Below are 13,023 nucleotides of genomic sequence, written 5' to 3' on the forward strand. Positions count from 1 at the left end.
ATAAATAACAGATTCATACTTTATTTAAAAAAAAAAAAATTCTTCCATCAGGGAGAGAAGTGACTTGGGTACTCGAGAAATTACTAGTTCTCAGTCCCAGGCCACAAGGCATGCCTGTAGTCCCAACACGACTTACTGACTTGATGGGTGCCGCCTTTAGGGAGGCAGCAGAAAGGACTGAACTTCCCAGTCTTGGCAGAAGAAAAGCCCTGTGATGTCTTGCTTACCTTGGCCGTACCAGCTCTCGACCCCAGCTGCCTGCCTGGTTGGAGGCAGACTGCCTGGCTACTCCAGGGCCCCCCTGGAAAACAGCCACTGTCACACCTCTACAGTGGGAAAGGAACCAGCTGAGAGGGATGATTCACAGAGCACTGAGCTGGGAGCACAGGGAAACTAGCCTCTTTACCTCCAGTCTCCCTATGCCTACCCCCGGGAAGCCTGGGGGTTGTTACTATTTAATGTGGTAAATCTGTATTCCCCACTCCCCATAAGGTATTAGTATGTGTACTTTTCAAAAAACATTTAAAAAGATTTTTGACATATCTTGGTAAGAGTTGGTGAGGAGAGGCAGAGGCAGATTGGAAGTTACAGCCCTAATTTTTCCTTTTTGGTATAGTGTGTGTTTTATTTTCCTAAAGACATAGTCTTTTTCCTTTTGACCGCAAGTCATGGGCAGTGATGAGAGAGTAGGCCCTGATTCCCTTAGATGACAGAGATTATTTTTAAAATTAACAGAAAAAGGTTGCTTTTTAAATTTAAAGAGGAAATAAGGATACTCTGGCTTAGAGTCTGCTTTCCAAAAATCCTAAGGTACTTTCTTTTTATAAAAATGAAGAGGCAGTTGTCCCAAGACTGCCCACCCACCTGTGTCTTTGTAGGTGCCTTCTTTTCTCTTTTTCCTAATAAAACTGCCCTTCTGAATACAAAATAAATAAATAAATAAAACGAAGAAACCCAAGCTCATAGGCGTGTGATACAATAGTACAGAAGTAGCTCTCAATAGTGTCAAAGTGAACATATCCCACTTTAATCCCTTCCATTGCTCTCCTAACTAGAGGGAACCACAGATAACAGCTAAATGTATATCCAAAACTCTCCCTTTGCAGTTACAGATGCACATATATTCTTTTTATTTTAATCACAAGTTTCTATACCTTGTTTCCTCCCCCACTTAATATATCTTTGGGATCTTTCCATACCAGAAAGAACAGGTGAATCATTCTTTTTTTTAATAGGTGCATGAATGAATGCAACTGCAATTTATTGTAATTCTTCAAAGTTACAAATCATCCTGCAGTAAACATTTTTATATATACATGTAGGCTGTATAACTGGATGTGGAATTTCACGTAAACGGGTTAATACCTTTGTTGTCATCCTGAGAAAGATAAATAACTCTAGTCCTGGTATTCTAAAAACAAAGGTTCAGTGAGCAAGTGAGTGGGAAATGACTGCATGCTAGGCCCCCTCTTGGCAATTCAGAAGTAGCCTATTAGAAGTTCTAGAAATTCTTTAGCAATTACTCACTGTTCAGTGGTTTTTAAAAGTACTCAGAACAGCGCTGTGTAAGTAACCTAGGAGTTTAAAAAAGAGTTGTTTGCAAAGGGAAAGACTTTAAGTCTTTGTACACATTTATTAAAATTTCCATGAACAGTGTGGTAAGTGCCCCTACGTGGTAATTTTTGAAAGACAGGATGGCATTTAGATAGGAACTTGGCCACACACTGTTCCACCAGGTTGAGCAGCTGGGGTGGAGTCAGGTTTGTATTTTGTGCAGGAACTGGCTAGGCCTGTCAGCCCCTCCCAAGCCCTTTACATCAGGTGAGGGAACCAGCCAGGCCTGACATAAATCAAGTCTCCAGGCTGACCATGGGGAGAGGGGAAGAGTTTTGTTTTGGCTGAAGTCTGGGTGAGAGGTAACCTTTTGAGGAGACACAACTTTGCATCAGTCAGGGCCAGGTCTACAACACGGGGGTGTGGATCCAGAATTTACCTAGAGCCGGAGCCACTTGGGACATGACAGGCCAAGACCCCAAAGCCACTCCTGTGCACCCAGGCAGCACCTTTGCTGTGCCCATTAGAGCAGTCAGCACTCTGGTTTGTCTTCTGTCCATTCACACTTAATGGACAGTGTGGACAGTTATTTCCACAACTGGAGAAGATGCAGTCAGGAGTCATAGTAGAAAGAAATCAAGGGAATTTTTTATGATCAGTACTATTTTGGTTAACTGCTCAGGTTGTGATAGGTCTTACTTCACTTTGAGCTATGGCCTTGCAGGTACATCTGTCCTGTTACTTGTGTAGGTATGGTTCACCCCACGCCTGGTTTTGAACAGCCTACAACAGCCTCCACATAATGAATGACGGGCCTCACAGTCTGGCAGACTCAACCCCTGCCCTCTTTTTCTTCCCTTCCCTTTGGGTAGCCTAGCCCAGTGTTTGGAAAGCTGCCTCTGCCTAGCACGCACTGTTTTGCCTTTCATCTGTGCTACACATTAGAAAACACCTTCTCGGTGTCTTGTGCACAGTTTACATCACCGTCATTTCACTGTACGAAATCGCTTAAAAATATTCGGGGTGACCTCGGGGGCCTGACCGAGAGTCTGGGGGTACTAAGGCCCCCACCAGCCCCGGGCTCACCCCGGCGGCACTGAGCAGGGAGAGGCCCCGCCCCGCAGGCCCCGCCCCCGCAGGCCCCGCCCCCGCAGGCCCCGCAGGCCCCGCCCCGCCCAGGTGCTCCCGGCCCCGCCCCCGCTCTCCATAGTTACGGCGCGGTGGAGGCGGCGGCCATCTTGGCGGCGGAGCGATGAACGGGTCCAACCCGAAGGCTACGGCCGCGGGCTCGGCGGCCGGGCCGGGGGCGCTGGTGGCCGGCAAGGACGAGAAGAAGAAGGCGGGCGGCGGCGTCCTGAATCGGCTCAAGGCGCGGCGGCAGGCGCCCCACCACGCGCCCGACGCCGGCATCGGGGCGGCGGTCACGGAGCAGGAGCTGCTGGCCCTGGACACCATCAGGCCGGAGCACGTCCTGCGCCTCAGCCGAGTCACCGAGAGTGAGTCCGGGCGGGCCGCGCCCTCCCCTCGCGCCGGGCCGCGGCCCCTCGCAGTCTTGGGCAGAACCGGCCGCTCGAGGCTCGACGGGCCGCGGGGGCGCGCAGGCCCCCGGGCGGGCCGGGCCGGGCCGGGCCCCGCTGCTCCTGCGGCCGGGGCCGCGCTCCCGCCCGCACCGGGTCTGCCTGGGAAGGTTCGCCCCGAGCCCGGCTGAGTCCCCGAGCCCGGCCACGCCAGGCGGCCCGGGCCCGCGCCCTGCTTGCGCCGTCAGGCCAGGCCCGTCCCCTTCTCGGCTGCATCTGCTTGGTTAGGGGGCCCCCTTCAGCCTCACCGGATCCGCCGACCCTGGCGAGCGGGCCCGCCGCCTGCTCAGCCTGGAAGCCCTTCCACAAACACCAGCGAAGTCCCCGCTCCGCCAGGCCTCCATGGCCGCCTGCCCCCTGCCCTGCAGCCCTCTGCCAGCCCAGCTCCCCTGCTGCTGCCTCCTCTGCGTGTCCCTCCGCTCTGCCCCCTGACAGCCGCTCCCCGCTTTCTGGCCCTCCTCGGTACCCTGCTTTGGTCTGAAACATTGCCCCTGTGTGTGCAGATGGGAGCTTCCTCCCTCAAACGCTTTGCCCTGGCATTTCTTACGAATTTAAAGTATCCGAAACAACGATATTTTAATAAAGTTTCAGTTGATGTACAAAATCCAAACTGTGAATCTTGCTTTTGACAGTTGTTGCAGTGAACTAAGAATTATGTCAGGATCTCAGAAATGCCTTTCTTGCATAAAATGCAACCACTCACCTTTTCGTTGCTCTAAGGAAGTGTGGAAAGAAATATTGCCCACTCCGTCCTGAAATTTCTTCTTTTTCTGTTACCTTTCAACCAATTCTTGACTCTTTCTCTTGCTGCTCTTTCCCCCCAAGAGTTTGCAAACGCTAGGACCTGCTTCCCCTACCTTCTTCCTCCTCCACCTTCCCCCAGTGGCTCTCAGCCTGCCATGGTGGCCTCTGCTGACTTGCTTTAGTAGTCAGCCCAGGGCTGCTCAGATCTGCTAAGGGCCCTGGGGTCAGCTCCAGTGATTTGGGGGCTACAGGGAAAGGCTTGGGGGAGGTGCACCTTGGGCCTTGAAAGGGAATCCCCATCTCCTGAGATATTTTTAATTTGATTCTAGATGTTTTGATGGCCCATTCCCCCTCACTGTTTGGCTGGGGCTGCCTGTGGCGTGGCAGTTAGTGCTTTTAGGTCTTGCTGTTCAGTGTCATGAAAGCATGTGGAAAAAGCTGCATCTGTGCTGACCCAGTTTTCATTTGGTGATCTACAAGTACAGAAATGCTCAGCACCTCACCTTTCCGTCCTCATGCTTTCTTCTGAAATTGGGGGTCAGTCAGGCCATTGTAAAGCGTGGGTCTAATGGGCGCTCAGGCCCTGCAGAGGATCTTGGGGTTGGTACTGTTGCCCGAACTTACCTCTGTAGCTAATTGGGAGAAAGCCACAGTCAGAGTTAGGTGACCTCTGGGTTTTGTCCTCTTCTTAAAGTTTGTTCCTTTCAGCAAATGTTTTCAGTACCTTCTACAGGAGCAGAACCGCTCAGCCTTTTTGGGATTACAGAGCGAGCGATCTGTAGCTCTCCAGTTTGCCATCTTACTGGAGAAATAACCTGTGCAACGTGAAACAAATAACACAAGCAGGCAATATGTGATAAGGTGCAAAATGCACCTTATTTCCATAACTGGAGAAGATGCAGTCAGCAGTCATAGTAGAAAGAAATCAAAGGAATTTTCTATGATCAGTACTATTTTGGTTAACTGCTCAGGTTGTGATAGGTCTTACTTCACTTTGAGCTATGGCCTTGCAGGTACATCTGTCCTGTTATTTGCGTAGGTATGGTTCACCCCACGCCTGGTTTTGAACAGCCTATAAGCTAAGAATGTTTTTTTAACATTTTTATTTATTGAATTTTTTTTTTTTTAAGATTTATTTATTTATACAAGCACTGGGTACAGTCAGAAGTGCGGGAGGGTGAGAGAATTCACCAGAGCCAGAGAGGGGAGCAGAGCAGGCAGAAGGACTGAAGTACACTGCTGAGGGGAGCAGCGGGCGGCAGGAGAGGTCTGCACGCCATGTGGGACCCTCCTCCGGTGGCCTGGGAGCAGCCGGGGATCGAACCGGCGCTCCAGAGGCTGCGGGCAGCGCAAGCCATTGCTCAACTGCTGTGCCACCGGGGAGGCCCTTTATTTAATCTTTTAAAGATTTATTTTGTTTATGCATACAAGAGCTGGGATGTAGGTCAGAGGTGCTGAGACTTAACCCCTTGCACCACTAGGGAGGCCTCAAATTCATAGTTTTATTGAAAATAACCTTACGCTCATTCATTTGTGTGTCGTGGCTGTGTGCACTACAGTGACAATGTGGAGTAGAGATTGTGTGACCAAAGCCTAAATTATTTATGACCTGGCCCTTTATAGAAATAGTTTGCTGGTGTCTGCTTTAGGATGCTCCCTGTTGGCAAACAAGCATTGTATTAGCCACTGAGTCCGTGTTTTGTAAATGGATTTCTTTAAAAAATTCTATCCATGTTGATAGAAATCATGAAAAGTATGTAGGCCATTTTTGAGATGCTTCTGAAGAAATCTTTCTTTTTTTTTTCTTTAAAGATTTATTTATTTATTTATACAAGCACAGGGTACAGTCAGAAGCGTCAGAGGCGTGGGAGGGTGAGAGAATTCATCAGAGCCAGAGCGGGGAACAGAACAGGCAGACTGACGAAATACATTGCTGAGGCGAGCAGTGGGTGCGGCAGATGTTGGCGCGGCGGATGTCTGCACGCCATGTGAGACCCTTACCAGAGGTCGGGGATCGAGCCGGCACTGTAGAGGCTGCGGGCAGCTTCGCAGCCCAGAGTTCAACTGCTGCACCACTGGGGAGACCCTGAAGAAATCTCCTTTCTATTCCTGTTTATACAAGGATTCCATCCAAACCCAATCCAAGATCTTTTTTTTTTCCTCGTATGCCTAATTCACTTCACACAACTTTGCTTATAACTTTTATTCTCTCATTTTCAGATTATTTATGTAAACCTGAAGACAACATCTACAGTATTGATTTTACACGCTTCAAAATTCGAGATTTGGAGACAGGGACAGTGCTTTTTGAGATTGCCAAACCTTGTGTTTCAGGTAGGCCTCTATATTGTAATTGTCGCTTGACATTTGAAGCAAAAGTTCTTTGGCGCTTGAGTGTTTGTGTGCCCTTGGATCCCATGTCGTGGGCTCCAGCGTTCCCCCGCGAGACCACCCCATGCTGCTCGGCCCACCAGGTGTGCTGGTTGGAAGCTGTGTTGAGAGTTGGATGTATGTGGAGCATCAACTTGGTCCTGGTCCATATGTTTCTCTTCTTTCTGCTCATATCTGCTCAGGTAACCCTCCAACCTCAGGGGGGAGTTTTTAATCCCCACTTTACAGATAAGGAAACTGAGGCTCAGAATTTCCTGGTGACTTTCCTAAAGGTCTTGTGCTCATCGTGCCGTATTCCCTCTCGTTAGGAGAGATGTCTTTGAAATTTGACTGTAACGAGGAAAGCCCACCTAAGCCTGCATCTCGGGAGTCTCTGGAAGGCTGACATTGAGGGCTCCGCTTGCTACTTTGGGACAGTTTCACCCCCCTCCATGCTCTTTCCTTTAAAAAGTGCCTCAGATTTCCCAGGAAGTTCTGTTTGGATTTTAATTTCTGCCATTTTCTGGTTGAACAGGAAGCCTATACCTGTGAAGTCATCTGCTTGGGCTTCCTTAAATTAGCCCTGAATAGACCTTTCCTGCGCTTGTGGTTCAGTTCCAGGGTGATTCATTTCTGGCTAGGGGACCATACAGAAGTCTTTGGAGCTCATTGCTGGAGATTTAGCACCCTCTGGAGTTAGATATTAGAAAACACACTAACCCTTCAGAGTGTCAACTGTGGTTAGTATCAATACTTCTTTTTGCAAAGCTTTTTCCCCATCTGATTTGCTACTTGGGAAAAACCAGTGAAAGCAGTTTTCAGTACCTCAGATAAATCGAAGACCTTCCTGGGAAGCCTAAGCTCAGATTAATTACAGAGCCAAGTCTAGAGACCCGGTCTCCTACGCCCTCCCAGGGGCTGTCATCATCTAGTTCTGACCAAAGCACCTAAAGGCTCAAGCCTTTGGATTCTTGTCTCAGGTTTCCTGGGTCTGTGTTCACGTCCCTAAGCTATGTGTCCCAGTGGGTGGTGGATTTGGGCCATACTGGGCTCAGAGCAGTCACTTCAGTACAAAACTGAACTATCTGAATGAGTTCATCTGCAGAAACTGTAGAAGTACTTTTTTTTAAAGATTTATTTATTCATGCATACAAGAACCGGGGTACAGGCCAGAGGTGCCGGGGGATGAGAGGATTCACCAGAGACAGAGTGGGGGGCAGAACAGGCAGACTGACTGAAATACACTGCTGAGGGGAACAGCAGGCAAGACAGGAGAGGTCTGCTGTGCCATGTGGGTATCTCCCTGGCTGGCCAGGAATTGAACTCATGGTGCAAAGGCTGCAGACAGTTTCACAGCGCTGTGCTCAACCACCTGCACCACCAAGGGAGGCCCTGTAAAAGTATTTTTTAAAAAAGATTGATTTATTTATGCATACAAGAACTGGGATACAGGCCAGAGGTGTGGGGGATGAGAGGATTCACCAGAGACAGAGTGGGAAGCAAAACCGGCGGATTGACTGAAATACACTGCTGAGGGGAGCAGCGGGTAAGACAGGAGAGGTCTGCTGCGCCATGTGGGCTCCTTCTGGCCAGCCAGGGATCGAACTCGTGCTGCAGAGACTGCGGATAGCTTCACGGTGCTGTGCTTAACCCCTTGTGCCACAAGGGAGGCCCTGTAAAAGTATCTTGAATTTTGAGCTTTCCAGTCTTCACACTTAAGAATCTTGATTCACTTAGGATATATTTACACGGAATCAGCGTCCTCCTTCAGTGTTGATCTGATGAGTTCAAATCCTTGGGAGGATTTCTTGTGGCTCTCACTGAGTCTCAACTGTTGAACTGGAGTGCCTGAGTCTACTTGTCCAGTTGCTCTTGGACTTGTCATAGGCAGAGATATTCATTGCTAAGAAAGACTTCTTCTATGCTGCATGCTCATTGCGCCTAGACCTGGAGAAAGCATCCTTGCTGGACACTGCTCACATTAGAATGGTTTCCTGATTCACTTTATAAATCATCACTGGGGTTCAGGAAAGGACTAGGCCAGAGACTATTGTGGAGCCTCATTCAGGACCCACACATGGGATTGTTGCCCATCTGCCTCATCCTTTCCAGGTGATGAGAGCGCTGGGCCAACGCTCTTGGGCAGCTGTCCAAGGAAGTACAGTATCCCAAGGCCATAGGCCCACCTAAACAGCAATTACTTCTAGGGGTTGATCTTTGCTGCCTGTCTTAAATTTTTGTAAAAGGCAAATAGCTTAGTGTTTCAGAACAGACCTCAAGTCAGATGGATCTGGAATCAAATCTCCGCTCTGTCCCTTTACTACCTCAGGGTCATTTACCTTCTCTGAGCTTGAGCTCAGAGAGCTTGTGAGATGGCTTCTACGAATTCTTTGTGATGTTTAGTGTGGGGCCTGGCACACAGCAAGTGCACGGTGAACATCGGCCATGCTCCTGTTGTGCCAGTACTTACAGTGACTTGTGCTGTTTGGACTGGTGGTGCTGAGTTGGTGCCTTCAGGACACTGTGTGCTCTTTCAGACCAAGAGGATGAGGACGAGGAGGAGGAGGAGAGTGGAGATGTGGATATCAGTGCGGGACGTTTCGTTCGCTATCAGTTCACACCAGCATTTCTCCGCCTCCGGACAGTCGGGGCTACGTGAGTACCCAGGATTTCTGCTCCCCAGCAGAGAATACTCTGCTTGTTCACACAGAAGAATGTTCTCTATTGGATTTTGGGTTGGCTTTATTTTTCTTTTAAGATTTATTCATTTATGCATATAAGAACTGGGGTGTAGACCAGAGATGCGGGGGTGAGAGGATCCACCTGAAAGAGTGGGGAGCAGAGCAGGCAGATCTACTGAAATACACTGCTGAGGGGAGCAGCAGGCAGGACAGGAGAGGTCTGCTGCGCCATGTGGTTTGCTCCCTGGCCAGCCAGGGATTGAACTCATGCTGCAGTGGCTGCCTATAGCTTGATAGCACTGAGACTTACCCCCCTGGCCCACCAGGGAGGCCCTGGATTAGATTTAGAGGGGGGAAGAGGCAGATTAGGGCTCACGGAGATTTATTTTGCAGGGTGGAGTTCACAGTAGGAGACAGACCTGTGACAAACTTCCGGATGATTGAACGGCACTACTTCCGGGAACGCTTGCTGAAAAACTTTGACTTTGATTTCGGCTTCTGCATCCCCAGCAGTAGGAACACATGTGAACACATCTATGAGTTTCCCCAACTCTCTGAGGATGTCAGTACGTATCTCCTGATTTTTATTACATTCTAGACTCAGGGCTGGAGGAAATGAACCTTGAAATCCATCTGGTTCAATGCCCTCATTTTGCAGAGCAGAGAAATGTGACCTGATGGTATCTAGTCATTCGACCTCAGGCTTCTCATTTCTTGGTGCTCCTGCCTGATGTTTCAGACTCTCACTACCTATAGGGACCATTGAAGGTTTTAATAATGAGGCTTATCCTTTTTATTTTTATTTATTTATTTATTTTTAGAGATTTATTTATTTATGCATACAAGAGCTGGGGTACAGACCAGGGGTGCAGGGGGTGAGAGGATTCACCAGAGACAGAGTGGGGAACAGAACAGGCAGACTGACCGAAGCACACTGCTGAGGGGAGCAGCGGGCGAGTCAGGAGAGGTCTGCTGCACCATGTGGGTCAGCATCCCGGCTGGGGATCAAACTCGTGCTGCAGAGGCTGCGGACAGCTTCGTAGTGCTGAGACTTAACAAAGCGCCACCAGGTTTTTAGATGCCTGCTGTGGGTAAATGACTGACTGAGCGAGATAAGAGGAGCCCGTGTCTATTGAGGGACCCCGATAAGATAAAGGACTTGTCTTCTCCAGTGTTAGTCGTAGTTTTCTACTGGGTTCTAGTCACTGGCTCCTGCTTGGCACTGTGGGGCCTTTCATTGTTTCCTTCATGAGAGCAAGATGTGAAATTAGGGGTTAAGTAGAGTCATAGCCTGAGAACCTCCCCTTTCTAATTCTCCGCAAGCAGGTTGATTAGATACACTGTTAGAGTAGACCCAGTCGGAGATTAGGAGCTGTTAGAGGTTGCAGGCAGGAGTGACGCGGTGGAAGCAATGTCTTAGGAAGAATAATCCTGCAGTTCTGTGGAGGAAGACCAGGGACAGGCACCAGAGGGAGGTTGCTGGGCAAGCGAAGAGGTGAACTCAGAGAGAAAGAACCGGCTTTATCGGTATCTCGGACATTGGTCCTGCTAGCGCAGGTTAGCATGGTGTCAGTAATTAGGGGGACGGCTCCAGAACCGTGAGGGTGTGAGCGGTGGGGTTCAGCTGGGTTACAGAGAGGATATACATACACAGGCTAATTTTCTCAAAAATCCCAGGTCCTGAAATTGTCAGTCTGAAAACCAGGTATTCTTTACTGCGTGGCAGTGTTGTTCCCAGGTGAAATGTGGGGTAGGGTGTTTATGACAGCCGCTGACCCTGGTTTGAGTCCCACTTCCCAACGTGGGCTGGAATAAATAAGTACTTGCAGTGAAAGATTATGCATAGCATTTCAGGTTTACACCCAAGGTAGTAAAAGTTTTCTTCTTGAAACTAAATAAGCTAAGGCGTGCGAAGGTGAATATTGTGGATATAAACCAAATAACTTTGGCCTAGGTTGGTTCAAAGCACTTTAAGCAGTTTCACCTTTTCAGAACGGCAGTGAACAATAGGCCTTTTCTCCAGAGGCCTCAAAACGGCATGTCATCATTAACTCGGGGCTGGTCGGAGGTGTCGTGACTGTTCGTTATCTTGACCCTGCAGTCTAGTTAGCAGTCTGAACTGTGTCTGAGCAAACAGAAGAGTGAAGGCTGGACCCCGAGACAGGTGGACCTTTGGCTGGACGTTTGCAAGGCTGACACTGTGAACCATCTCCAGAGCAGGCTCCTTCCCACTGCCCCTGCCCTCATGCACCCATGGGATTCCTGTAGTTGTCAGGGGCATCTGTGAGCAGTGGCACGGCGATACACAGCTTTCTTGGTACAGATTTGGAGCCAGGTGGGGAACGTACCAGAGGTGCGAGTGAGGAAGCTTCTGTGGTCCCTGCTGGCAAAGGGTAAGCACATATTCTTGGGCCACTAAGAATCCACGCTGGATTTGACCAAGGACGGCCATGTCAGAGAGTTGACTGCATTCTCACGTTGAAGTGGACATCATGTACAGTTGAGGGGCTTCAGTGGTCCCCATTTCACCGTAGCTCTCAAGGGATGACTTTGTTGGTTCTCACCTTGTTCTGGCAAAGTACACTCTCATTTTCTGGAAGGACTGACTGAACGTATTTTTTCCCCACTTCCCCCATGGGGCAGACTCACACATGATTCTTTGCTTTTTTTCTTTTCCCTGACTTGCAGTTCGTTTGATGATTGAAAATCCTTATGAGACTCGTTCTGACAGCTTCTACTTTGTTGACAACAAGCTGATAATGCACAACAAGGCCGATTATGCCTATAACGGAGGCCAGTAACCGCTGCAGGAGGAAGAGGGGCGGTGCTTTGCTGTGGCTGAAGGTCCCGGCCCGTGGAGGTGACTGACACTGCTGATGGTGAACACTTCTGGCTGGAACTGGCCTCGGGGAGCCCCTGCTGGGTGCCAGTTTCCTGTGCTCCAAGAAGGGTGCCAAGCAGGGCTGCGTTTTCTTTCCCAGTATTTTTTCTTCCCTTTCCCACCTGCCCCTTTGGTTGCAGAGGTACTATAACGAAGTAAAAGGTTTAGGATTAGTGTGTTGGAATCCAGATTTAAAAACAAGAAGTTTATTTTCATGTCATCCTAGCTGCCTGCTGGTGGCCTTAACGAGCTTAGGTCTCCCCAGTGTCTGCTGGGCCCCGCCAGCCGCCTGCAGGTTAGCAGATCCTGTAGGTGCTAGGTGCTGTGGAAGCTGACAGCCAGGCCTCTTCCGGGCAGCTCCTGCTCTCATTTCTGATGTTGCCATCAGCACAATCTGACCTCAGCCTGTGCATCATCCTAAACCAATCGGGAAGAAACTTGAAAGGGGGCAGAGTGGCGTCAAGGTTGAGGCCCTGGGGCTGGTGAGGCTGCCCAGACAAAAGATTCATATTATGGAGGGGCCAGCTTATCTGTCTGACTTCCAGGGTTCTCAGCCAGTCCTCTGGGCATGCACCAAGGTTCAGCCTGGCAGTGCCTTCCTGTTCTTGTTTTGGAGGAAAGCTGAGCTTGCTCTGCTGTTCTTGGCTCCCCACTTTTGAGTACCCCCTGAAATAGAATGTGACAGTTTTGCTCTTGCAACAGTAGTATCGCCCAAGGCCAGAGCAGTCTTCATTGCATTTTGTTTCTAGGCTGCTTTTGGGGAGGTTTTATGCAGTGCAGTGGGGTTCCCAGCCTGTGTGGCGTGCGGTTGGCGTCTGGTAGTACTAAGCAGGCTCCCTGGGCTGGTCTGGCTCCTGTCGGGTGGGATGCAGTTAGGAGCCCGCAGCTCCTTTAAAGGCGCTCCAGGACAGCTGGAGGACTGGCTTTTGATGGGGATTTGCCTCTGAAATTCTTTGTAGTTTTCTCATTGAGGAGGAATTTCTTTTCTGCCTTTTTACTAAAGTAGTTTCTGGAAACATCCTGGAAGAATCGACCTAAGTAATACATATTTTTCTGATCTTTCAAACTGCTAGTTTGGCATTGTTTTGGGCATTTGGAAGGGGTGAAATAGGCAGAGGTCAGACAGATTGCGTTCCCGAAAGAGCCCTCTTGCACATCTGTGAGCTTCTTTTTTCCTTGGGCCCTTACAGGAAAGACCCCTGCCGCCTCAGCTCCC

The 13,023-nt window shown here is 49.5% G+C and overlaps 1 protein-coding gene across 1 annotated transcript; it reads left to right on the plus strand.

The window, feature by feature from the left end:
- Window positions 1-2,806: 2,806 nt before the first annotated feature.
- On the plus strand, window positions 2,807-11,727 carry UNC119B (unc-119 lipid binding chaperone B; the record flags this gene model as incomplete). The annotated part of the gene is made up of 5 exons (XM_084253697.1): window positions 2,807-3,050; window positions 6,096-6,209; window positions 8,789-8,900; window positions 9,320-9,492; window positions 11,615-11,727. The coding sequence occupies 5 exons, from the start codon at window positions 2,807-2,809 to the stop codon at window positions 11,725-11,727; spliced, it is 756 nt and encodes a 251-aa protein (XP_084109823.1).
- Window positions 11,728-13,023: the final 1,296 nt, after the last annotated feature.

Source organism: Talpa europaea (genome assembly GCF_964194135.1).
Source record: "Talpa europaea genome assembly, chromosome: 14".
NCBI lineage: Eukaryota > Metazoa > Chordata > Mammalia > Eulipotyphla > Talpidae > Talpa > Talpa europaea.